At 26.3% G+C, this 27,886-nt stretch overlaps 1 protein-coding gene across 2 annotated transcripts in view; it reads right to left on the reverse strand.

Moving 5' to 3' along the window:
- LOC107442309 (protein Wnt-7b-like) overlaps window positions 1-27,542 on the reverse strand; it is a 100,257-nt gene extending 72,715 nt beyond the window's left edge. Inside the window, exon 1 of one of the 2 annotated variants that reach the window (XM_016055841.4) lies at window positions 1,998-2,194. In XM_016055841.4, coding sequence (XP_015911327.1) covers window positions 1,998-2,044 — 47 coding nt within the window. In that variant the 5' untranslated portion in view covers window positions 2,045-2,194. 2 annotated transcript variants of the gene reach the window in all.
- Window positions 27,543-27,886: the final 344 nt, after the last annotated feature.

Genomic DNA, 27,886 nt, shown 5'->3' on the forward strand with positions numbered 1-27,886 from the left:
TTTCAAACATTCAGTCTAATATAACATACACTGTAAAAAAAATTCTATATATAAATGTGAAAGAATCGTCGAAATTTTTTTTTTCATCGTAAAGTTTAGACGTATATAAGTGTCATAAGGAATGAAATCTGTTTCATTACATAAAATTATTTGTTGCCGCTTTGATAAAAAATTTCATAATCAAAACTGAAAAAAAAACGGTACCTAGCAGATACAATAAGTATCAATGGCAACAGATTTTATTTGTTAACAGAAAAATTTGTCTTTTGACAGATGTATTAGTTTAACAGTAAATTTCTGTAGTTTTCAAGAACAGAAATTTTCTGTAGGAAAGTTGCAGAGTTATTATGTTTTTTACCATAAATTTTTTTACCGTGTGCTAGGAGCAAATTTTGCAAGCATAAGGTCCTTAGAAATAACATATGAAAACTTTGAGTTTAAATTTTAGTAGAATTTTCAACAATGATACTAAATAATTTTTACGAATTCCCGTAGAGTTTAACCTGTAATTAAGAAATAGAAAAAAGTTATTCTTTTTTTATTCACTGTGGTGTTTTTTCACTCAACTTTTTAATTTTTATTAGAAACGAGTTTAGACATGTTTTAAAAGGAATTTGCAATTTTCCCCAAAATGCTTTCTAAAAATAACAATAATAAATAATAAAAAAATAATATAGTCAAATAATAAATTCTTTCTTCAAATTATAGCAATAAGATTATTAAATCCATAATATCATAGAAAAATTCTAAAACAAACGTGAATCTTTTTGAGGATATAATAGAAGAAGAATAAATCAAAACTAACTGATATTGGAGGAGAGGGAGGGAATATTTCGCATATAAAGCTACGTTTTAAGTTTGAAAAACGTGAATTTTATCGTTTAATGCATTTACAAATCTGTGTTTAAATATATTATACTTATGCTTAAATAAAAAAGAACTCAAATTTTGATTAAAATTTCGTCTTTATTTAACGGTGGGAAAGAAATTTATCTGCATGGCAGAATTCAGATAAAAATAAAACAAATAACTAACATATAAAGTAAGCGGTAAGAATAATTAAGCCCCTAATGTCATTTAAGGACAAAATCGAAAAGTAATAAATTTTTTTAAGTAATGAATTGATGAAAGTAAAAAAGTAATGATAGCAGTAAAGTAATAGATTATAAAAATTAATTAAAGAAAAATTATTTTGCCAATATGGCCAATTAATAAGATTAAAAAACTTGAATTTCACCTTTTAAATATATTAATATACCTCTATTTAAAAATTACGCGTATTCTTGGAGAAATAAGAGATTAAAATTGCACTAAAACCTTGCTGTTATTAAACAAAAGAAGGAAAAAACACACTCTTGCTAGCAGGACAGGACTACGATTAAATAGAAAACCCATAACCAACGTATAAGGAAGAAATGAAACTAATTAATAATCTTAAAACATCAGGGAAAGAATAATTTGCGGAAACTAATAAGATTATGCACATTATGGACTAAGATCAAATCAAGAAAATGATACACCAAAAAGAATATAAGAGAGGTTTGAAAAAATTACTTAGTGAATACAGATAGTAATAATCTTGTAAAATTTTAATTTTATCTTTTAATGTATCAATACACCTCACCTCTGTTTGAAGATTACGCTTCTATTTGGATAATTAAGAGACAAAAATTATATTAAAATATCGCAGGTATTAAACAAAAGGAAACAAAAACTCGGAAAGTACATCTTTTGTGGAACTAATATAATTAAACATATTATGCACTAAGATATAATCAAAAAAATCATACTCCAAAAAGAATATAAGAGAGTTTTGAAAAAATTACTTTGCGAATACAGTGAAGTAATAAGCTTGAAAAAATTTAGTTTTACCTTCTAATGTAATAGTATACCTACTAATATAACGATTTAAAAATGTCGCTTTTGCTTGGATTAATGAGAGGCAAAAATTACACAAAACATCACTGGTATAAAACAAAAGGAAAAAAAAAACTCACCTGCAAGACAGGATTACGATAAAATAGAAAACAGATAACCAACACATAAGGAAGCGATAAGACTAATTAAGTCCATAATATAATCTTACAGCATCAAGGGAAGAGTACATATTTTGCGGAACTAATGCGATTATGCATATTATGCACTAAGATCAAATCGAAAAAGTGGTCCACCAACAGACATTGAAGGAGAGGTGGAAAAAATATAACTTTGTGAATATAGTAGGGTGTTGCTCTTCGCCACCTTTCGGCGAGAGTTGGAATATTTTTCTTTTACTCCCATTCATTTTCTTTCTTTTTTGCCAGACATGACTAGAAAACTTTTATATCCATCTAATTTTGATGTTGACATTTAATTTATTTATGTGGTCTTTGAGCACAATATCTGTTCAGAAACTAGGATATTTATAAGATACATAGTCTCGTTTCCTCATCCATTAAAGATATTTCGGGCAATGAGATGGATTTGCAAGCATAATACTTTGATAAAAGTTATGCTAATTTATCTAACTTTAAAAAAACAACTTTTAGATAAAACACGTAAAAAAATAATTTTCTTGAACCGGTTTGAAAGAAAATAGTGCAATATTAAATGTAAAAAACATAGTAACACACGCCTATTTTAATGTTCTTGTTCTCTAATGTGTTCTTGTTTCTAATATGTTCTTGTTCTCTTGTATGTTAAAGTACAGTGCAGGTCAAATTATTGTTAAGTGTTTAGAGATTATCTGTTATTTTATTACAGAACTAGAATGTTCTTGCCAGAATTTAATAAATATGTTTGTACTTTGTAAGATTTCAATACGATTTTCCAGTTGTGTGGGAAATACATTGAACATTGTTTGTTAAGCATAATGACGGAGAATTTTGCTTTGCATATATATAAATACAAAATGCTTTTTTGATGTATATATAAATACAAAATATTTACTAAAATGAAAATATATTAAAGCAGTTTTGCGACAAATCAGAATTCTTAGTGCAGGTAATAGGTCCTACCAAGTCGAGGGGTATCTACCAAACACTAAAATGATCATATAACAAAGAAATATTAATAAAGCGTCTTTAAAAAAAATAATGAATTTTGGTTTACCTATTATGTTGCTTCATTCTTGAAAAATCAAATTATCATAATTATTTGGCCGGTACTGGTATGAGAAAAAACCTGTAGTAACACATTTAGTCTGACTAAGTATTTCCTCTTTAAAGATGATTCTAAAAAGATATCATTTGCTCACTGGCATTACGTTTTTAACTTAATTATTTTTAATTTGCCTTCTCTTTTCAAGTTGTCTTGTTCAAGTTCTTTCTAATTTTATCAATATCAGCACCAACCAAGTAACCGATTAATAATGAAGCTTTTTTTTCAAGTGCAATTTTAAAGCAGTTTACCTCAATTTTTAGTATATTTTTAAATAATATACTAGTTTAATTATTTTCATTCAGTAAATATTTTAATGATAAATCTGTAAAAATTTCAATTCCATGAGAATTTCCATAAATTTTTTTTATAATTTTTAGACATTTTTACTGTACATTGTATGTACCATGGTTAAAACTAATAGGTTTTGACAGTACTTTTAAAAATAAATTCCCATATTAATGTGTGAAATATTATTGAAAAAATGTGACATAAGGTTGAATTCGTGAATAATTTTTAATGGTACTAAATTGAAACGTTAATTTAGGTTACAAAATATGTCTCATTATGCCTCAGTTCATAAGTTTAAAGCTGAAAATTAGAAAACGATTCGAAAAAGTTCACCATTTATAAAAATATTTTTTTCAAAAAATTATATATCTAATTTTTCTAATGAAAAAAGTTTTAAGATAATTTTGGTAAAATAATTTTAAGATAATATCCGGGTATTGGTTCCTATGCAATTTTAACCTTGATGATGTGCCCGATTCCCCTAGAGCATTTGTATGAGATCTCCTGTTATATATTACGTTTTACAGCTTGCACATTTTGACAAAAAATAGACTAAAAATGCTTTTTAAAAATCTATAGCTTGGAGATAGAAACCTATTGCAGATTTGAAATCAGTGATATGAAAATATTCAAAATCTGTAAAAAAAATTCAGGCAACAGAAGAAAAAAAAAATTGTTCCTCGATGTTATTTGTCAGTTATTACTATTGAAGTCTATTTTCTTCCATTTAACATTTAATATACATTATTCTCAAATGTCTTGAAATAATGACAAATAATTTTTTTAAATCTAAAATTGTAAGTGTTGATCATATGAAAAATAATTTATAGGTATTAACATATTTTAAATGCCTCGATATGTTTACTGAATCGAATCATAATAAATCAATTACATTTTGATCTTATAATAATTTGCTTTGTGGCTTTCAGTGTGAGCTATATTTTTTAGAAGGCAGTTGGTTAGTTTCAAATGAGGGATGGAAAAAAGGCGAATTTTACCGTTAAAGATGAGTTGCTCCCGCGAAAGAGAAAAGGGATTCTCTTCGTTTTTTGTCTCTTGAGAGTTATAAATAATGGAAGAAAATGCGATGTTTTCTGAGAAATATATAGCTTAGAATAAAATGAACTTCCTAATGCGATAAAACAGTTTTTTTTAAAGAAAATTCAATTAATTTTATTCAGTAACTTATTTTCAGATAGTTTTTAATATTTACATAAAAAAATTAAAAATTTTAATTGTTATCATTTTTTGTGTATAATAGATAGAGTATCATTTTAGTCATGAAATAAAATTCACTTGACTCAAATAATAAGAATTTAAATACCAGAAAACCTTAAAAAAATTAACTTTCTTATAATTTTTAATTTCTATTGATAACTCCCACAAAGGGTGGTAAATCCAATTATATGTTTACAAAGACAGTTTTTAAAGGCATACAAATATAGAATAAAATTGTATATTGGACTTAAAAAGTTAAATAACTGGTTTTAAAAAATAAATGAATTTTAAATTTACACTTCTTACAGGCACTAACTAATCCACTGTAAAAGGAATGGAATATTATTTCCCAGAATTCGGTGGTGAACAACCCAAATCGTGTGAGGGAGCATTTTGATTTAAGTTAATGCCAAGTCGAGCGTTTATTTGCATTTTAAAAGGGGTAGTAAAATCTAAAACCTATAATTTAAACACAATAATGGAAAATGCTTACACCAAACTCACGCGTCTTCACACCATTCATAAATTATTTCAATTCTGGCGTTCATCAATTTTGGCCTGCTTTGGGTATCGTTAGTAGATTGTTTACACTAGAGTACAAAAGGGCGAGAGTTTGTTGTCATTTCGCACGCTGTTATATATCTACATATGTTAGCCCTTTCAAAATGTACGTGCGTTTTTAATTGTGTAATAAGAATAATTATATTTGAATTTTTAAACACCTGCCAATTGCATTAAATAATTTGATAATATTTAATTTATATCCGCTTTCCATCCTGTTAATAATTTTAACTCACTTTAATATTCTCTCTGTGCTAGTTGTAAGTTTGATTTCGAAACAAATTTTACTTTATGATTTAACATATATAAAAAAACTTCGTATATTTCAACAATCAGATTTAAAGGATTTATAATCACAACATAATTGTTTTTTAATGCAATTCTGGAGTAAAAAATTGTTATTGGCTAAATTAATTTTTTATACTTATAACTATTACTTGGGTTATTAATTCGCTTTTTTTTAATAAAAAACTGTCTTTTCTACTAATAAATTATATATTAATTTCAAAAACATCGATTTATCTTTTGTCACTTGTTATGGATTGTAAAGTGATCTAGAACAATTTGCTAAAAATTTGAAACAAAATTTCAAACAGTAAGACTTTGATTATTCCACAGATATCTTTTGGTTATTACCTTGATCTTTATTCGGTAAAAAAAAATTTAATTGTTACAAAATTGAATACATATGTTTGGGACGCCTATCAGGATAAATCAACTAAAAAGTTGAATACCTATTTACTAGTATGATTGCTTTTTAATTTCTTATTTAACACTCAAAAGAAATTTATACCATTTATTTATATATTAATGTTACAACGTAACAACTTACAAATTTATGGCGATCCCAAAACAGCGGAGGATATTCTACATAAATCTTGTTTAATGAAAGATTTATGATGATCGCATATTAATAGGGCTGTAGTATGCTTTTACAAAAAGAATATTAACAACTTGCTGCATGTTTAATTCAGTTTGCTTCTGGCTTTAAAATTAAGTACTGTTGTCATTAAAATAACAGTGGATATAAATATATTTTTATTAGCATTTATTTTTGTTGGGAAACTTGGAAAAAGTAGAAAGCTAATAATTATTCACAGTTGTATAATAAAACAAAGAACTGTGAACATTTTCAGTAAAGTGCGTTACAACTTCAACGCAGCACAAAGATGTTATGATCCTCGGGATGCATTAGTTTAGCATCTAGTTTTATGGTCTTAAAACTATCAGGTGGTGTATCATGTATTACAATAAAATTAACTAATTACAGTGTAGTCCATGATCCCGAAGAATATTTTATGCCCACATTGTAGTCGATGTTAACTGTGTATCAACAAGGCAGGACTGACCATTGCTAAAACAAATCATACGAATTCAGATTCTAAGTCGTACTCTGTGTTTATCTTTCATTGATTACAAGATTGAAGTAATAAAAAAGCGTTAGAGTAATCATTGCACTCAAAATAAGAGAAAAATTTGGCGCGCACATAATCATTTCTTCTAAAAAAATAGGAGATGAAAACCATTTGTGTATTAACTAACTAAGACTTGTAAAAGACTTAAGAAATATTCAATTATAAAACTTTTACATCAGCCACCAAGTATACTTTAGTAACCTTTAACAATAAATTCATGTTTTCTTTGACTTTCACTTGGAGAGCTAGTAGCTATATAGAATGCATTACGTAAGCAATTGAAATTATATCTTTTCCTCATTTAGAAAAGTTTACTCAATCCAGAATATTTATTTATAATAAAAATAAATGTGTCAACCATATTTACTTAAGGAACTGGTGAAATGTAAAATGAAACAGTTGATTTATATTAGCGGTACTCTTTAATTAATTTCTTTACGTCATTTTTAATTACAGGAGCATATGTACGTTAGGATGCAAGTAATTTTCCAAAACAAATTTATGATCCACTTAGATAACTTTATTTGAGAAATAAAAACAACTGGATTGGAATCGAGATCTATACATAAATTGCTGTTAGAGATTTAATGTACAATGTGCAAAAAAGTAGTGCAATAGTTTCTCAGTTATCCAGTCATTTCATCGATTTCATTTAAATTTTGTATTTTGTCAATTAAAATTCTTTAAAATCATGTAAAAAACTTTTCATTATATTAATTTATATTATATTATATATTATAATTGTGTGCAAAAACTTTGATTCGTTTAAGAAACTCTAGAAATATGGCGAAATACGCAAACAATAAAATTAATATTACGGGATCCAAACTTTCGACAGCTTTCCTGCCTAAACAATTGGAACTAGATTTTCCATATTACAGCTATCCCACCATACTTTGAGGGTCAAGTATCTAAATCTGTCGAAAGAAAGGTATGTTAATATAGAGAAAGTGTGTTTTTGTATCTGCTTTCGTAACTTTAAAAATATCATTAGCATATTTAAAGTTAAGCTCCGTAAAAATCAAAAACCCAAAAGACCATAAGGTATTCAGGGTGAGCGTTTTTCGTCGTTTCCATGCTGTTAAATCTTGCTAAGATCGGTGATGGTTCTCTTTTTTTTTGCAGTTTAAATTAATATATGAAGCTGAACATTTAAACGATCCGTATTCACTACGCTGTTTATTATCGAGAAAATAAAACACTTAAAAATATGCAACAACCATTTGCAATAATATATTCATTGCACTAAAAATTCATTTTGATGCTCTCTACAATAGATAAACGTATTTTTCGACAATAAAACTGTTTCCATAAAAGAGTAACAACATGCTTTACATTTCCGTTTTAACTTTAAAAATACTCAGGAACTTTTAATAATAGAGTCATAGTTTGCCTCACCTTTAAGGTTATAACTTGAAGCTTTCAACCGAGTAAGGAAACATTCAAAACAACATAATCTTTCAACCAATAGTAATAATTTTATAGTCCATCGTAAATACAAGCCGAAGGCACTTTATAGGTTCTTAACAGAATTCGAATGTCCCCCCAAACTTTCTCCTTCTAAGTACCCTAACTTTTAATGAGATAATCAAAGTGACCTCAAGTTCAATACACACCTCTATGTTCCCGTAGGGTTAGAAGTTCTTAGAACTACACCTGGATCTGCAGGTAATGCTTAAATCTTCTGTTTGAATGCATAACACTTAAAAGTTCAGAACTCTCGAAAAATAGATGTACTAAAATGCAACACAATGACACAAAAGCCATCAAATCTAGTGTTGAAGTAGCAAAAACGTATAGTTTTGCCAGCTGTTTCTATTTAAATGTATACTAAATTTATTTTTTCTTGCAAAAATATACTATTAAATTATAGATTTAATTTGGTCAAAAATATTAAAAGTCTTAATCATTAACAAAAACTAGAACATTAAAAGTTTAGTTTGGATCAACTTGGATAATTCATTAGTAGTTGAACACCCGTTTTTTTGAGAACAAAAATAATGCTACACAACGAGATAATAACGGAATAAATGGAATTTGATTTACATCTCGAACATTCATAAGCAACTTTAAATTAATATACAGGCTATATAAACTGTTTATTTTTAAAATGTAGGTTGCTTATAAGCAAATTGATAATATACTTAGAAGCGAGTTGCTTATAACTGTTCTGGACCTAATTTCAATTTATGTGATAAAACATATTTTAAAATTGAATGAAAATTTTAACGTAAAAATAATGAAAATCTTCTAATGAAATTTGAATTGAATGAAAAATTTCAAATTTTTCCTTTAATGAAAATGTTTTATTAAAATAAAGATTTAGATCAGACTTGGTCAACTCTAATGGTTTCAGAGCTTATCTATGATGAGAAGTCACGTCACATAAACATACTTTAAAAAGTATTTTACAAATGCAAAATTAATAAAACTTTCTTGTTAAATTATTATTAAAATATAATAATACTTCAAGTATAAATTAATTAGTTTTATGTATCTTCCCTTCCCTTAATTTTCGTACATTCATTTTTCTGTTCGACGTTTCATTTATCCTTTCCTTCAACGTTATAACTGCTTATCCTTTCTTTCACAAAATTTTTGTAAATTTACATGTATGTCCGACGTTGCAATTCTAAGTTAATTTTTTTAAACTTCGCAACAGTTAATTAAGCACGCGATGAACTCTTAGTAAATTTACCCTACGAAAAAATTCGCATAAAAATGTTTCTTATCTACGAATTCACATCTACGAAAAACTCGCATCAAAAGCACTTACAACTCATTGTGCGAAGCATCTCGCAAATTGCAAAAATTTTCAGTATTAAAAAAATTAAATTTTGGCTTCGATCACAAAATTTTTTGAAATTTCATAGTTGCACTATAATTTACTCCTATTGAAGTTTTTTAAGAGCCCTCTTTATGTCGACATGAAATGGAAGTGGAAATAGTTCAAACATTTTTATATTATGAAATTTTAAAAAAAAATTACGTTAGTCTTTTTTTATTTACTTACAGTATATTTCGGAAAACTATTAGGTTTACTTTAGCACTAGACAATGATTTAACACTAGAGAACGTTGAACATTATTACTTTTATGTTGGATCTCAAAAAACTATAAAAACCATTCCATACTTTAAATTTTTAATTTTTTTTTCCATTTAATACTTTTCATGTACAAAAAACAAACTTCTCAATTGAAATATTATATCACCCGGTGGGTCTTCCAATTTAACGTTACAATAGCAAGAAGGGCCCACGGGCTGTGTGTTGGTCAGGACCTGATTTAGATAAAAAAAAATTACCGTAAATATTTGTTTTCGTAAATAATCTGAATGGTCAAATGAAGATTCAAATGATTAAGATAAGTGAAATCGATACTCTTGAATATGAAGATTCATCTCTAATTGGCCAAATAAACAGAATCATCACTTAATCTTGTATTTAATACACATTATAAACAAAAGCTTCTTTCTAAAAAGTTAGGAATTGTTTAAATAAAAACAATGATTTAAATATCTAAATACGTTGCGAAAGTATTTATTATAAAAAATACTAGAAAATAGTTAAATAAAGATTCACAAAATCAAGACGATTCTAAGACGGCATTCTTATGAAATGAAGATTCATCCTTGAACGTCTCAGACTAACAGAATCATCATTTAATATAAAACCTCAATTCAGAGATTCTAAAGGCACTATCCTCAAAGCGGGATCTTTTGCTCTGATAATAATGATTAGTGGTTTGAAAATTATTGTCTTTTTATCCCTAATTTTCTTTTCAGTTCGCGGGGTCACTTTATTAAATCTATAATTATAACACTACCGAAATGAAGAACCACGCGGCAATTTGTTTCTTATTTATTTTGTTCCTTCTTTTTTTTTATTTTCTAACTTTTTATTCCATTTTCCTCTTTAAGATTCTTCCCTCTGTAACCGGTGCCCCGACTTCTTTGGGTCAGACATGAGCAATTACCGAAACGCATTCCTGTCACGATGATGAAAAAGACTTTTAATTGAAATCATTCGTGGCTGCCACCAATTTAAAGAGATGGCATAAATAATGTTACATTCCGTGAAGAAAAAATATATCTTTAGTTACTGTTATGGGCCTTTTTTTTGTTGGCAACATAAAAAATATCGTTTTTATGTAAATAATTTTTAAATGTTCAGGATTTTATATTGTGAAACACAAATAGATGGAGCTTCAAATCCTGCTTGAGAAAAATGCTTTGCTTTATTTTGTACTTTATTTATTAATTTTTTAGGTAGGTTTTTTTTAAATAATTGTTTCCTCTTCTGTTACCCACATGAGGATTAAATGTTAATTTTATATATTTCTTACAAAATTGATTGCAAACTTGCTTGAATTAAGAATAGTTTTGTTAGCCCTTCATAATAAATTTTTTTTATATGTTTACTGGAAAGCAGTGATTCGAATAGTAAAAATTTCGAAACTAACTGTCATAGAAAATGATGTAAAATAATGAAATAAAGATTGATATGAATTCAGATTAAAATGATTCTAAAACAGCATTCTTGAAACTAAAAATGCTCTGGCAAAACGAATCATCATTTAATATAAAACCTCGTAACTAATATCAACAAACAAAATCGTAAAAATATTTGAAAATATCTAACTAAAACTAATTAGATAGTTAAAAGAAATATTGTAAATTACTAAATAGTTTTGATATGTATTATGGTTTTTACATTATTAAATATTTCAGTTTAGTTTATTCATTGTAGTTTAACTAAATTTACTTGTTGTGATTTTTGTTTAATATTTTTTTTTGATTTCTGAAACCTTTGTAAAATACGAGTGGTTAAAATCATAGTTTGATTAAATTTCAAGTTAAATTTTCAAGAAAAATAAGGAGAAACTTCATTAAGTTTAAGTTTAATCCAAAATAACTAATAAAAATACTCTTCCTTCTTAATGGTAGTGAATTTTCTATTCTTAAAGAAAGAAAACAATAATACAGCTATAAAATATTAGTCAATATAATATATTTTATTTTAAATTTTAAATATATACATAATATGATATAATATAATATATTTTATTAAAATTTTGCAATGTAGTTGGGATTAATAAAATTTCTTAGGTCAGTACACTATTTAGAGCAGAGATGTCTTAAATTAATTCTGATGATATTGAATCATTTTGGCGCCTATTGTCAGTTGCTATAATTTGTAAATCGATTCTAAATGTGTTATTTCATACTGGATTCATATATAAAAATACCTTTTTTTTAAAAAAAAAATCTATATTTATTAATTTCAACCCGTGAGGGGAGGTACAATGTAGCTATTTTGTGAAGCATGTAATTGGTGTCAATTTTTTGAAATAAAAATGGTCTCAAATTGAGTCCCTCAAGTTGGAAGGGTTTCCTTTATGATCAAGATATTTTAAATAATTTTAAACAAAGCAATCAATGTTTGAAATCATATGGTAAACATACAAAATCTGAAACAAACAAACTCATTTTTTAATGCTTGTAGTAGCTGAATATTTAAAAATTGAAATGATGGTAAAAAAAAACCTGTTTTAATACTTTAACGAGGGTGATTGACCACATCCTACCATCAAAAACCTCAATATAGTTAGAGTAAGTTAAGTTAAGAATATCACAGTAACAAACAAACCAAGTTTTCACTGGCTCCGCCAACAAAATTCATTGCAAGTTTCAACAACTGACCATGGCATTAAATGTTTTACTGGCCTCAGTATGAACTCACACTTGTTTCAAGTTTCATTAGCTTAATATTAAAGTTTTTAAACGAAATTCTAGTTAATGAGTTAATAAAGACACATTTCAAATTTTGAACGTTTTATGTAAACAGCAGCTACCAGGTTTTGCATCAGGGTAATAAAACAATTGCTTAACACAAAAGTTACTTATAAGTTGACTATAACTTGCTTAACACAAAGTTGATCAGTCTCATTTATAGGACGGTAATACTTCAAATAAATTGCAAACTAACAGAACCAAAAAAAAAAAAAGAGAACTTTTATCCTGGAGATAAATTCAACAATTTAGTTAAGATCAAAACTTAGCACTTTTAAGATCAAAGCTTTATGTAATTTGAAGGATATTATGTATTAGAATGGTAAGGAAACACTCACATGTTTATTTGCAAAACAGACGGTATAAACAAACTATACTGCGCTCAATTCAATTATACGTTTTTCTCCAGCACCATTAAAAATTTTAAAGAGCACCGAGGAAAATATTCAAGTATAATAATCGTACAGTATGATAATGACGTTTCTAGTTAAAAAGAATAACCATAATTTTGGTTAATAAAACCAAATTGTATGGTATTTAAATCATTGATTTGGTAATTTTTCCGTGCATATGGTAAGGGTTTACCGGAAATTCCTATTTTCAAAATTATAGTTCTTATTACCACGCACTCGGGGAATACAACCGTATAAATGTTTTAACCGTATAAATCGTATAAAAGGTTTTCATGCACTTCTCTAAGATTTCATGATAAAATTAGAATTACCACATTTATTAAATTTTATCACATATTATAAAATCATATTTTCTTGTCAATTTTACCAAAACGCTTCGGTAAAAATTAACGAGCTTTTTTACGTTCCCATAGAGAAAGAAAAGCGGTAAATTGTACCATATTCTGGTAGTTTTAACTATACTTTTTTATTAGTGTAATTTACACCACAATAATCATTCAAACTTGTTGTAATACGTCGTAATAGTTTGAGTTAATTTATTTTAAAGTGCATCGCAAGGAATTTCTGATCAAATTGCAGTATAAAGTACTGGCCCTTTGGATGCAGCATTCGTAAAATATATTTTTATTGTAAAATATTATACTTTAATTGTTACAGTGGTATTTATTTAATTAGAGTTATTCAGCTATTTTACTTTAATTATAACTCTAAAAATTACGGTATATCAGTTTTTTCTTTTGTTTCGTAACATTTCCTATAAAAATTGATTTTACGGTATCGGCACTCTGAGTGCACATTAAGTCTGACTAAGTTTTACCTTTTTAAAGACAATTCTAAAAAGACATCAAAAACTCACAGCAATTATGTTTTCAACTTAATTATTTTTAAATTGTCTTTTCTTTCTAAGTTTTCTCATTATCTTGCGGATTTCATCAAACCAACCAATTACGAAACATTTTAGATTATTATTTAATACTCTGAATTCGAAAATTAAATTATTCATGAATCTAAAATTTCTAAACACGAGATTTCTAAATTCTCGGAAAAAGCAAAATTTCCCTGGCTAATTGGAACACTGTAAAAAATTACGGTGTAAATCACCGGCACTTTGAGTGCATTATCCGTAAAATCCATTTTACCGTAAAATTCATTATTAGCGTAAAATTTTATGCCGTAATTTTTACAGTAAAGTTACTTTAAAATAAGTGGGTAACTCTAATTTTCCTCATAAAAATTAATTTTTGATTTGAAAATACTGCTTCAATCACAGAAATTATTCTATATATCTCAACTCATTAGTCATATTATTTGATGGATTGTTGTATTACTTGTCCAAAATATTAAAAAAAAATTGTTGAAGGAAGGTGATCGAATTTTATTAAAAGGAGCATTTGTGAGAGAAGAGAGTTAGGCGAGAAGGGTCATTTGCAATCTATCATAATTTTCAGGTCAAGACAATACAGAGGCGGTCACTTAGCACAGCATAGGCTGCAATTAATGTGTGCGTACCGGGTATTTAAAGAGTGATTAATATGACAACATTTCGGAAGTTTGGCGCCATCTAAGTAAAAATAATATTACCACAGCTTATGATTTTGTCTGAAAATAAATATCAGTCAAAAAAGATAAGTATCAATTATTTGAAAATCCATATTTAAAATTCTTACCTAACAATTTGTTTTCAGCTGTCACACTTGTGTTATTTAAAGATTTTATCCTCTGATATGCAGGAAATAAAAAACAGGTAATGTTTTTTTAATTCACTGCTATATAAGGGCGGTTTGGGGGCATTAAAATAATTTCATGTTTTCTTTGATTCCGTCTTTGACTATTTTATTTTATCTCTACAAATTAAAAAAAAAATGATAATAATAATAATAATAATAATTGTAAATTTAATGTTAATTTTGACAGAAAAAAAACTGTCTTTATTATGTCACGTTATTAGAATTCTTTAAAATGAGAAGAATTGCTGAAATTTGCATTGCGTTGAAAACGAAATTAGTGCAACGCATAATACGAAAAATCTTTGGACAGCATATTGTTATTTTAAATTGCTTACAATAAAAAAAATGAAAATCATTTCAAAAGATTATTTTTAAACAGTCTTATATTTTCAAGATAGCACAAATTTTTGTATGTGTCTTTTTAAGGATGTATGTATTTTTTCGGAGTCATATTTATAAATAACTGAAATGTGAAAGAAATTATTTAAAAAATGTACTAACAGGAGACATTTGGACGCCGCTGTATCTCTTCCACTAATTTAATCTAATCTAAAAATAAGTGGATAATTTAATTTAATCTAAATACTCACTATTTAATCCACTAATTTAATTTAATCTAAATACTCACTATTTAATTCACTAATTTAATTTAATCTAAATACTCTAGAGCAGCGCTCCCCAACCTTTTTATCACCGCAGACCGTTCAACATTTGATAACTTTCCCTGGGCCGCTTAGCGAGGGAGAGGGACGTTTATGGTAAATATTTAAGATTATTTTGATTTAATAATTTTAATTTAATAATTTTAATTTGATAATTTTAATTTAATAATTTTAATTTAATAATTTTAATTTAATAATTTTAATTTAATAATTTTAATTTAATAATTTTAATTTAATTGTATTTAACTATGAATTCCAAATAAATACAATTGCATGCGTTGTTTTGGTGCAGCTTTATATGACGTCTCTCAGCACCCAGTTAATCTCTCGTCCATGGAAAGTCGTACAAATCTAAAAGAAATACACAGCAGTACTTAAAATGGAAATAATTTAATGTTCTTTGGGTGCCCGGTACCGGACCACGGCTTGGTGGTTGGAGACCAATGCACTGGAGTATTTACAAAAGGATAAAGGTAACGTTATAAGGTCAAATTTAATTTTAAAGAAACATGACATTATTACAATCTCATAATCATTTGTTTTTACTTTTCATTAAAAATACTCGTCTTTTTTCTCAAATAATCGTTTCATTTTATTAGTCACGTACCATGACCCGTTTTTAATTACTAATGCACGTATTTCACACAGAGGAAAAGTTTTGAAAATTTTCTAAGAAAAAAAATATTTCAACAGCATAAGATCGGTATTACTAAACTGAATTTATGAATGGACTTTACTTAGAAGCAGAAAAAAAGTACAAAAAATGTTTTGCGTTTAAATTTACGTGCAATATAACAAATAAACTTTGCTAATGGTAAACTTTCTTACAAAAATTTGAGTTTTTTGTAAAAATTATAAAAGTTTCTTTAACAGGTTTCTTTAACACGGAAAAGTTTCTTTAACAGAAACTTTTTCCGATGTCTTTTTCTTTAAATTTAACCATGTTATCTAAAACGATTCAACAACTTAGAACAATAATCAAATTTAACCTGGATTTCTACGTATATTTTAAATTTACTTATCCTTTGTACTCCCATGTCCATCTTTACTTAAAGATATTGATGAATTTCATAGATGTTGGCCAGTTCTTAATAAAAAAAACCTACGCCATATTGTGTTGTGAGTCATTTCTAACGGAGTTAAAATTGAATTTTAATTATCATAAATTAGGTTCATTTAAATTATTTTAAAACCTTGATTACTACAGCAGTTTGCACTAAGCTCTATTATTTATATTTCTTCTATTTCAATAAGAATATGAATTTTTTTCTTGTCAAATGAGGGAAATAAATAGGCAATGATAAAAATACGATAAATGGTACGTAATTTAAAAACAATTTGCAAAGCTATTCTTCGTATTATAATGCGCATAAAACCATTCTATGATCTCAGAAAAATTAGTTTAACTTTAGACCATAATATTGGCACCTTGAATCATAATATTCTAATCTGTTTCAATCTTAATAAGGTGTTATGTTGATTCTTGTTTCAGTACAACCTTAGTATTGTGTAATCAATTTGAAGATAGTTTATTTTGCATAATAGTAAGGATCAAATGAGCACCTTATAAAGATGGCAGCAATTTTGTAAGATGCGTTGATTCATCACTCTCATATCTCTAACACTGTAGAGAGAAAAAATTCTGAAGAAACTTAATTTAAAACTTAATTTAAAGTAAAGATTCTTAAGTCTTTTCCATTCAGAAAAAAGCCTAAAATTTTAGTTAAATAGATGTATGTTTTTGCAGCTCCTTAGAAGACGTAGCTTTGAAGTCAACAAAATAATTTAAATAGTAGGGTTGTAGCAAACACTACGATGTTCAATAGGATTCAAAATTTCTAGCAGTGCAAGAAAAACTTAATTTGAAACAGCAATTACTTTTTTAAATTTAAAAATGTTTAAAATATCTTTAGTTTTGCGAAATCATTTGGGTTTCTTTTCTTCGATTCAAGAGACAACCTTTAAATTTTAGCTTAATAGATATATATTTTTGAAGCTCCTCAGCAGACGTAATTCTAACATTTAACTCAGCAACAAAAAATAGAAGGAAAAAAAAAAACCTTTTTAAACGCCTGTCTTTTTAAAGTCTGTATCCATTCTAGACTCGTTTACTTGAGCAGCAAGTCCGTAACTCAGCACACCTGACGTTTACGAGCGCAGGTTCGAAAAAAGTAGATGAAAGAAACAAAAAACAACAAGTACTAAAAGAAAAAAAGAAATGGTTGAACCGTGGTTGTTTTAGAAGTAGAAGAGCCCGTGTGTCGTACACCTTCACGGGTGGGCTTTCTATGAACACGTGTTTATTACGCTTCAATCTGTCCACGACTAGCCCAGCAAAAATAGACTTGCATGCTAAATTTCTGTTTCGTCGCTATCGAAATGTCATAGGAGTGCTCTTAGCTTGAATAACAACGGTCTCGTGGCTGAATGACAGGAAACGCTGCTTTTAGAACTGTATCAAATCGTAGAATAAATTTTTTCTCAGAGTCAATTACGTGAGGTAACCTTTTGTCGAATGTTATAATTTAAACTAGGTTCCCAAAAGTCAAATTTTTATTTATCACGTACGTCACCATAGTTTAACTTGAGTTTCTGAAGAGTATTTATAGTTAGAACAGATCACAAATTAAAAAAAAATTAATAAATAAATAATTTTGAAAATAGAGTAAGTTTTGCAAGTAAATACATTTTATTGTAATTTCTTTTTTCATTTTCTCGAACGTTCTCTTTAAAATTCTATTCAAACTATAAAAATATTATTTTCTAAATTGTATTCAAATTACAATGATATTATTTGTTTTACATTTTTTCGAATGTCCGCTCTAAAATTGTTTTCAAATTATAATAGTATTATTTGTTCCACATTTTCTCAAACGTTCTCTTTTAAATTGTATTTCAGTTATAATGTTTAGCGTTCAACATTTTCTGGAACATTCTCTTTTAAATTGTATTCAAATTATATTAATATTATTTGTTCTACATTTTCTCGAAAGCTCTCTTTTAAATTATATTAAAATTATAGTTATGTTTTTTTTTCTACATCTTCTCGAACGTTCTCCTTTTAGTTGTAATCAAATTACAATGCTAGAGACGGGATCATAGTTAATTTTTTTTTAAACATTGATTACTTAAAATATCTCTTTACTGTAACGAGCTATACAAAAATGATGCCTAAAATTTAAATGCAAAAATAGGATATTCCTAATAGTTTAAACCATTTAGGTTTGGAATAAAAGAAATTCTCTACTTATGCTATTGAATTACGTTGAGCCAATGTCATAGTTGTATCATATAATGCAAAATATCAAAATTTTTTAGGATCATTCTTTTTTCAATATCAGAACGTTTACTATTCTGATAAAATTTGGGGCACACGTGTTTAAATATACCAAAGTAAGTTCTTTAAAATTTCTGACTGAGGGATTAAAATTTGAAATAGTAAGAAAGATCAATTGTGTGTGAGAATTTTGTGATAGCAAACGTTGAGTTTCGCTTTTCGTTATAATTTTGGGACCAATAAAAATTGCGAGTGGGTATTTCACGAAATAATTTAATTTCTCTGCCAAATTTCGTATGTTTTTGAAAAAATTAACTTGCTACAATAATGACTTTTTTATTTTTCTAATGTTTTTCGCATTAAAAACAAACTTTTTAATGTAAAAATACTAAAAAACAAAAGAACGCTTGCTTAAATGTTTTTTGATAAATTGCATTTTTTTGTTGATTCTGTTTAAAATTAAAAATAGTGTCTCTAAAATTAAATGGTTCAATCATTTTGGAAACTCTTTTATTAGAAAACAAGCGATTTTTCACAGTTCTTTTGTTTCATCGATGAAGAAATTTCCAAAAGTTCTAAAATTTTCAAAGTACCATAATGTTTATTTCTAAGGCATAACTAAAATCAGAAAGTTCATTAAGATTTCAAATTCAAAGAACTTAATACATTTTCCAACTTTGTGATTCATATAAATTATAAATATTAATAAATTTTTAGTATGAAAATAAGTTTTGTTGAATTATTCTACGATCTCCTATATTTATCTTATATATTGAACCTCTTTCAAATTTATCAATGCATCATTGAATTTTTGAAAATTTTAAAGTATCCCAAAACGTAAACTTTCTGTCTATGGACAAAATCACTCTAAGCAAAATTTTAAAACTGTTCTTTTATCTGTCCATAAAAATATATTCACTAAAATATTCAGAAGATAATGTGCCTTTGTATGTTGGACTTCTAAAAGGAGAAAACGTTTCATAAAGAATGATTTTTAATTAAAATTCGATTTTATAAAATTAGTCATAGAATATTCTAATCTTGTTATTACTGAGGGAACATACTTGTTTATACTTGATTATGTAAAACGTTATTTACTCAAAATGTGACATAAAAGTCGACATGTTTTAAGCTCTCAAAAATAGACGCTCATTCTCAAGACTCGCCAGATTTCAGAAGGGAAAATGCAAAGTTTCTAACAAAAAAATTATGGAAAAATAAGAGCGAAAAATGAAACTAGAAAAACCGTGGTAGCCGAGAGTGAAACGGAAAATAAAAAAATATAAAGTAAGAAGAAACACAGAAATTTGGAAAAATATTAAGGAACTTTTTTTCACTTTCAATTTTTACTTTATTTTTCACTCTTGGCTGCCGTGGTTTTTCTAGTTTTGTTTTTCGTCTTCATTTTCCATTTTTCGTTGGCAGCTTAACATTTTCTGTTTAAAATCACTTTTGTTTTCTTCAGTCACGTCTGGCCAGTTTTGGGAATGGGCGTTTATTTTTGAGACACTCAAAACATGTCGACTTTTATTACCATCTTCATATTTTTTGAAAGAAATGAAGTTTTATACCATCAAGTGCATCTTTTCATTTCAGTTTCTTGGGATTATTCATTTAACACTTGAATTTACTAATCTACCGGTAAGATTCTAATAGAATTTTTTCTTCTTAATTATTTCAAAGCAGTAAATTTAAAAGGAATAAAGTTAACACACAACGATTGAGGTTAACATTTGTTACGTACTTTTTAAAAATGTTTTTAAGACCAAATTAATCTCAAATCTTAATTTATTAGAAAATACGAAAACCTCTTAGCAAATTTCCATCTTAAAAGGATTTATTTTTCCAAAATAATTGATTAATGGCATCTAAAAATAAACAGCTCGTTAATTTTTGTTGTAGCGGGCAAATATCATCATATTGACTTCTTAATTTTTGATTAAACAAAATATCTTGCTACTACATTTATGGCATTGATTGGTAAATAATAGAAATTCATCAATGATTCATATTTAAGACAATTTTGCTCAAATGTAAGCATATTTAATTAAAAGCAGAATAATAAAATAAAGATATTTAAAGCTCACAATTTCAAATTTTAAATTAATTGAATTTGAATGCATGGAAAACGTTTAACTGACCATAATTTAAACGCTTAACTTCCATGAAATTATGACCTCATTATCTGAGAAAAGCTATTCAAATAAACAATGTATGAATCGTCTATCCTACCCTGTCCTCAAAATATGGGAAGGATTTTTTCTTTGGAAAAATATAATTTTATACTAAATATTTTATAACATGCATAGAATATTGTTAATTTGCAACAATTTTATGACAAATATTTATTTTTTATTTTACAAAATAAACTATTTGTTTAGACAAAAGGTAAATTTGTTTAATGATAGGGTATCCTTCGCGCTGAAAAGACAAAAAAAAAACTCTAAATAAAGAAAAAATAAATAAAAAAGTACAGAAATGGACATTTAGTTCCGGTTCTATGAACAAAATCCTTCATATGTATGTCTTAAAACCAAATAATAGTAGAGAGATACGAGGCTCCCTCACACCTCTTTTTCATCTCCCTTCTTTTGATATCTTGTTCAAACTTGTTACCTTGTCCCTATTGGTTAAACCACTTTGCACATGTTTGTTTCTTTACTTCTCTACTTTCATTTGGTGTTTAGACACTGAGGAAGGTTCTTGTTCATAGAGCCTAACTTATAGTACGTCTATTTCTGTACTTAAATTTGTACTTTATTCACGCTTTTTTTTCTTTCTTTCCTCTACTTTAGTAGACTGTTGCTCTAAAAATATTGGCACTTAATTTATAATAACAGAGAAAAACTCTGCAAATGACTAATTAAGAAAAAATATACTTTTATTATTTGCCTAATGATTCTTATAACTTCGTAAGAAGGAATTTCCACTGAAAAAAAGTTTTATTTTTAAAGTTTTTCAAACATAATTAAACCAAGCATTTTTTATTTGAATTTTTAAGCTCACAACAGAAAAATATTGTCCATTTTTCGTACACCTTCCTTAAAAAGGGTTTTCATGTGTTGTTCATTGAGTTTAAGTTGTGACTAGGCAATAGCTGCTACAAATATTTAATACTCATTGATTCAAATCATTTTTAGCAGAATTTAAATTGAGAATTGTCATCCTCATCTTCCTTAAAGATGCTGTAAGAACCACTCAGTAATGGCATTATATAATTTTCCGAAACTTTTTCGCACTTTACCTAATCTAATTCAGTTCCCTATTAAAAAATTATGAAAGGGTTTGTACATTAAATCCAATAACAAAGTCTTCATGGATTACTATCTGCTAAAAGATGTTTTTGGTTTCTTTTTAAAATTGTTCAAATATTATTTATAATCATCTTGTTGCATTTTGTCTCATTACTAAGAAAAAGAAAAAGATATCTACTTTTTTAGCCCGTTGTAGACCTGAAGCTTTGTGCTACATTTTCATGGACGATAATTGCGTAAAATTTTTGTACACAAACTATTCTATTGTAATGTAAATAAATATGTAATTGTAATAATAAAACGTAATAGTATTGTGTAAATTACGATTTTAGAGACTTCATAACTTGAAACAATTTGTCCTAAGAGCATTCTTTTTTCAAATGCTATTTATTTATCTTTCATTATTATAATTGTTGTTGGGCTTGATTTTCTTGATTGGATTAAGAGTTGATTGGACTTGTAAGATTTTTTTGGACTTGCTTTTTTTTCTTATCTGAGTCAGCTTTTTATTAAAGCCATCTTATCTTAAGAACTTTTTGCTAACTCTATAAATATTTCTTGAAATTCGTCTTAAAACTAGATAAATTTCAACAAGACGCTTTTACTACTTTTTAGGTTCTAATTATTTCTTCTTAAATTTTTTTTTCTTTAATCTTTTGTCACAATTTTACAATTTAGACAAAGTGTCTTACTTTGGCTGCAGAAAACTTTGTTATTTAAAAAAAACTCTATAAAATAACTTTGTCAGCATTGTAGTCGGTGAGAGCCACGAGTAGAATTCGTGCAACCAGTCATTGCAGGAGTCATTGCATTTTTTACAGAGTAGAATTTTCAATAAACTGTTTGAATTGAAAAAAAAACATTTAAGAATTAATTTTTTAATTAGTTAATTTTCAATTAGTTAATTTTTTTAAAGTTTTTACTCGGGTGAAAAATCGCATATCAAATGCAAACTAAGCCTGCTTTATTTCTAATTTTATTTTATTTGATGCATTTTCTATAATTTTTCTTTTATAATTTGTGTTGATTTAGTAGTAACCTTTTTGTGGTTTTCTACTCTATTTAATTTAAATTTGCATGTTCTTATGTTGTAAATGGATAGTCCTCGATTTATTTTAAGCATTTCCACCTTGCTTCGTAAAAAGTAATTTGTTAAATAGAACTTTATTTCGAGTATTTGAAGGAAATGAAAAAAATACCTTTTGAATTAAAATAATTCTTTTAAATCCTTCTATAAAATAAATCGAAACAATTAAATATTTTGTGTGTGTCATGCAACGTGTGGAAGACGTCACAGAATTAGTCTTTTGAAAGCTACCTGAAACCACGTGTTAAATAATGTCTTTAAACGATTCCACAACTTTTTGCAAATTATAACAAAATTCTTAATCTGTATGCTTCAAAAATACTGCAGTACGTCATTACTCTTTAATGACTGTGATGATCATTTGAGAAAAGTTAGTTAGTTTTAAAAATAAATAATAGAATCATAGAAAAAAATATAACCATTAAATATTTAATAGGACATATGTACAAATTAAAAGAAACGATAATTTATCAAAAAAGACGAAAGATTACTTTGTACAATTTATACTTCGAACAATAAATAAATACTCTGATTTCATAAAATAATTTCCTTTTGTTAAAAATTTAATGAGTATCCATAATTTCGCCAAATGCTTCCTAGAACTTTAAAAAAATTTTACAAGTGATAATAATTCGTAATTATTTTTAGTTGAAAGTCTTTGAATCAGAAAACTTACTCAGATATTATGATATTTATTATATAATTTTCGTGAATTAAAAAAATTCTAAAGTATTAATAAGAAAAATGAATTATTACATAATAATAGGAAAGAAATTGTACATATTTTAATTTAGCAATGCATTTTATATTCACATAAGTTGCTGCATTATCTTGATTTTCTAAGTGTTTGAAATTAACCAAAAAATATTGATTTGTAAAATTTTAAGCAACTTCTAATAATTTGTTGCACACACGTACTGTTTACGATATAATACGGTAAAAATTCGGAAGAATACCACAGATTTTGAGAATGAACGTACGTAATGGTTAATAATCTTCCCTCAAACTTGAATTCGTGATCTTCCTTTCTATATGGCAAGGTAGATGCTTAATTTATATACGGAAATCAGAAAAAATCTTTCTTTTTTAAGTTTTAAGAGTTTTTGCTTTAATCCAGGCGAGTCAAATTTGATTCTCTACAAGGATGAAATTAAATGTAAATGATGACAAAGTGGATAGAATTGCATATAAAAAAAGTAAAATAAAATATCGTTATGAATTTATTATAAATATATTAAGTTTTAAATTATATATTCTTATTAAGTTTAAAATGAAGTTGCAAAATATTATTTGCAGCTTTTTAGTCATTTAAAAAAAACTGACTTAATTTTCTGTTTCGAAAATACTTCTTATAAAATGTTTACTATTTATTTATACACAATTTTTAATAACAATTTCGTGATTTAATAGTTATAAAATTAAAAATTTAAACATAATCTGAACTTGTAACTAAAATGGAAATTTAGTTTACTTGTGGATTTAAAATGTTACACAAACAAAAAAGAAGTGCAAAAATTTTAAAGAAGCAAAAAATAAATTTAAATTAGCAGTTTTTACTGTTGGCATCAAGGAATAGGCGCTTTATAACCCTGCCGTAATTTTTCTCTTGAAATATGTATTACATTAATATTACATTAATATAATATTATATTGATATGATATTATAGTTAAATATCATTCACAATATTTCGGAATGCTATTTAAAAAAAATTTAGTTTTAGTGTTAATTAAAGAATTAATTTAAAAAATAAATTTTAATTTTATTTTATTAATATTATTTTATCATGAAATATAATATTATAACATAATATTGTAGTAAAATGTCACTTTTAATATTTTGGAGGATTAAATTATATGTTAATTTTATTATTCTGATTCAAACTAAATCTATAATAACTAAATCAAATTTTAATTTTTTAATATTAATATTACGCTATATTAAGGCAATAGTATTGTAAAATATCATTTGGAATATTAATTAAAAAAATTAAATTTTAGTCTTAATTAAAGAATTAATTTTAAAAAATCTAATTTTAATTTAGCTCTGTTAATAACCAAACACCATTCTGCATTTCTAAAGGAAAATAAAATATCTTTTTACGCACTTTTGTTTTTCATTGAAAAATTAAACAAAATAGGTTAATAGTATCGTGTAATACAAATCCTTATCAATATATTTGACAGTTCATTTTTGTAATATTATCATATTCCGATAAAACAATTGAACATCCTTTATGAAAAGTATTAAGTCAGTTAATTTTTTATATTATCCCGGAAGATTTTTGATATTACTTCAGAATCAAATAAGAAAAGAAAATTATTGGTGAATGCGCAGTTAAATTCTACATAATAAATTCGATCATTAGCATAAAATGTTTTGTCTGGAATACGAAATCAAACTTCATTGCCGGAAATGTTATTAAGATTTTAAAAGATTTAAATACAATAACATAGCAGAAATATTAAAGATTCTGTAGTTCTCATTTTACAATTTCATATTAAATCATGATTATTTTGTGAGACAAAGTTTCAATCATCAATTTCAGGATAGAAGTTTATATTTAAAACTTAGTTATAAAATAAAATGTTTTACATTTTGTAAATTAAGATTATCTTAGTAAATTAAGAGGCAGATGGGTTAAGTTTTTGAAAATGAAACAAATTAGTTTTATTATTTTAATTTTAAAATTTAAATTTGAAACTTACTTTTTCATTTATATTCAACTAAAATGTAATGCTAAAAAGTGAAGGAATTCTTTCATTTTAGATAATTATATTTTTCAATTCTAATTTTGGTATTATTATAATCATGTATTTTATGATACCGCGTCTTAAACAAAATGTGAACAAAACAAGTGAATTATAAAAATAAGTGAAACTTAAATTTATCAACTTAAGTGTAAATTGAATATTACATATTATCACTTCTTAAACCTTAGTTTAAATTACAATTTACATTAGAGGGAAACTCCAAAAGATTTAGGAAGTTTTATCATTAATAAAAATTTATTTAAACTAAAACTTTTGACAGCATTGTGAAAAAATATGCTAATAGCATTTTAAGTACATTAAAGAGAGTTATTTTTCATAAATGATTTTAGAATAATATACCTTAATAAAGTCTTTAGATTTTTAAACTATCTAAAGTATTACATATGCTAAAATATGGAATTTAAATTATCATGTGTCTTACTGCACATTAAAGTTTAAACTATTTCCCTGGACTGCCAGATTAAGGAAATATCTACGGTAGAAACAATATTAAATAAAATAAAAGTAGTTAAGACCACAATGGTATTTAAAGTAATTGTTTTTGTAGTTTTATTTGAAATATTTCTTGATAATTCATTTAACAATTATATGTTGTTAAATGCCAAATACAAATTAAAAATAAATCCAACAAAACTGTGATACTGAAATAAAACAATTTATTGTTTAAAAACTAACACAAATTTCTACATAATTAAAAAGTTAAATTTTTTCGTAATTATTTCTAACAAGATTTCCTTTTAAAAAACTATTTGGAAATTTTTTCGGACAATGGAGATTATATACTTTCTTAAATTTTATTTTGCTTAAATATCCATGAAGAAAAGTAATTTATAATTGAGTCCCTTCAAATTCACCAAAAAGTGTATTTAATTAATATTAAGTATACTTTTTAGCTATTTTAATTAGCATTAAAATCAAAATAGAAGAAGAAAAAATGTAAGCAAACAGTTAGCATAAACTTTTTTTTGTGGAAAATTTTAATAACAAATGCTTTACATTGTCTGAAATGAAATTAAATAATTATTTACTTTAATATAATAAGTACCTTTAGACATACTACATACTTTAGACATAAGTACTCTTTAAGACATTTATTTTAATTTTATTTACTTATAATATAAATGAAATTATATAAATTGATTTAAAAACAATGAAAAAATGTTACAATGAGAAACAGAAATATTTAATGAAACTTACCTAAAATTAGCATCTGGATGTAATATGTAAAACAAATAGAAGACGAGGCAAATGCGATGAAAGTAGGAAATCTTACTAATTAACATTGTTCAAGTCATCTTCCCGTAACCAGATGAAGAAACTGTTTTTACATCAATGTGTTTATTTTATTTAAATCACAATTCATTCAAATATAAATGAAAATAACAGTTGAAAGTTTGAAAATGATGTATTTATTCCCATTGATTTGATATTGAATTATAACTTCTTTAATATTCCTATAATATTAGTTTTAGCAGTCACATACTTTAATAGGTGTGAAGTATTTTGTTCTATTTTGATGTCATATCAGTCGATAGATTCAAAACTGGTTCGTTTAAAGAGTTGATTTAGTATACTTCAGTTTATTTCGTTTTTATATTTTGACCCAATCAAAATTCACTTAAATTTTTTTTTTTCGTTTTAAAAAGTTTACTTAGTATTAAAATATTATACTTCAATTTCTTTCAGTTTTGAAAAGTTGACCGAGTTTTTAATTCTTCATTTTTTTAAATCACATTTGCAGACATTTGATATAACAATGAAAGAATAGTTTCTTGAATGTCGATGTTATAAACATCAGTGCAGTTTAGGAAAAAAAAAATATTTTCGTAATTGTTAAGTATCCAAATTAGAGGCAATCCATCAAAGAAAATATCTCAGAGCATGACCTGTATCCACCAGGGAGGAAGATGATGGAGAAGCAACTACCTGTGGATCGGATGCGATGATTGTGGTGACATGTCTCCAGGTGGGACTGCTAACTGGAAATCATCCCTCCTCTCCTTTGGAACGGTAATGCCCCTCTTTACTCTCTGATTGGTGGAATCTCAGTTACCTCACTTGCCTACTGATTCTTCCCGATAGCTAATTAGATCAGCCTAATGGCAAGTGTGGGAAAGTTTTGTTTTATGTCCTCCGCCATTCTACCAACGTTTGTCTAAAATATATAATTTATAGTGGATATCACCATATTTTCAGATTGTTTGGTGTTTTTGCCAATTGTAAAAATTTATTTCATTTCTAATTGTATAAATAAAAAGAAATTTTGGAGTATATTGAACCA

This window comes from Parasteatoda tepidariorum, chromosome 2 (assembly GCF_982258835.1).
Source record: "Parasteatoda tepidariorum strain Cologne lab strain chromosome 2, Ptep-v5.0, whole genome shotgun sequence".
NCBI classification, from domain to species: domain Eukaryota; kingdom Metazoa; phylum Arthropoda; class Arachnida; order Araneae; family Theridiidae; genus Parasteatoda; species Parasteatoda tepidariorum.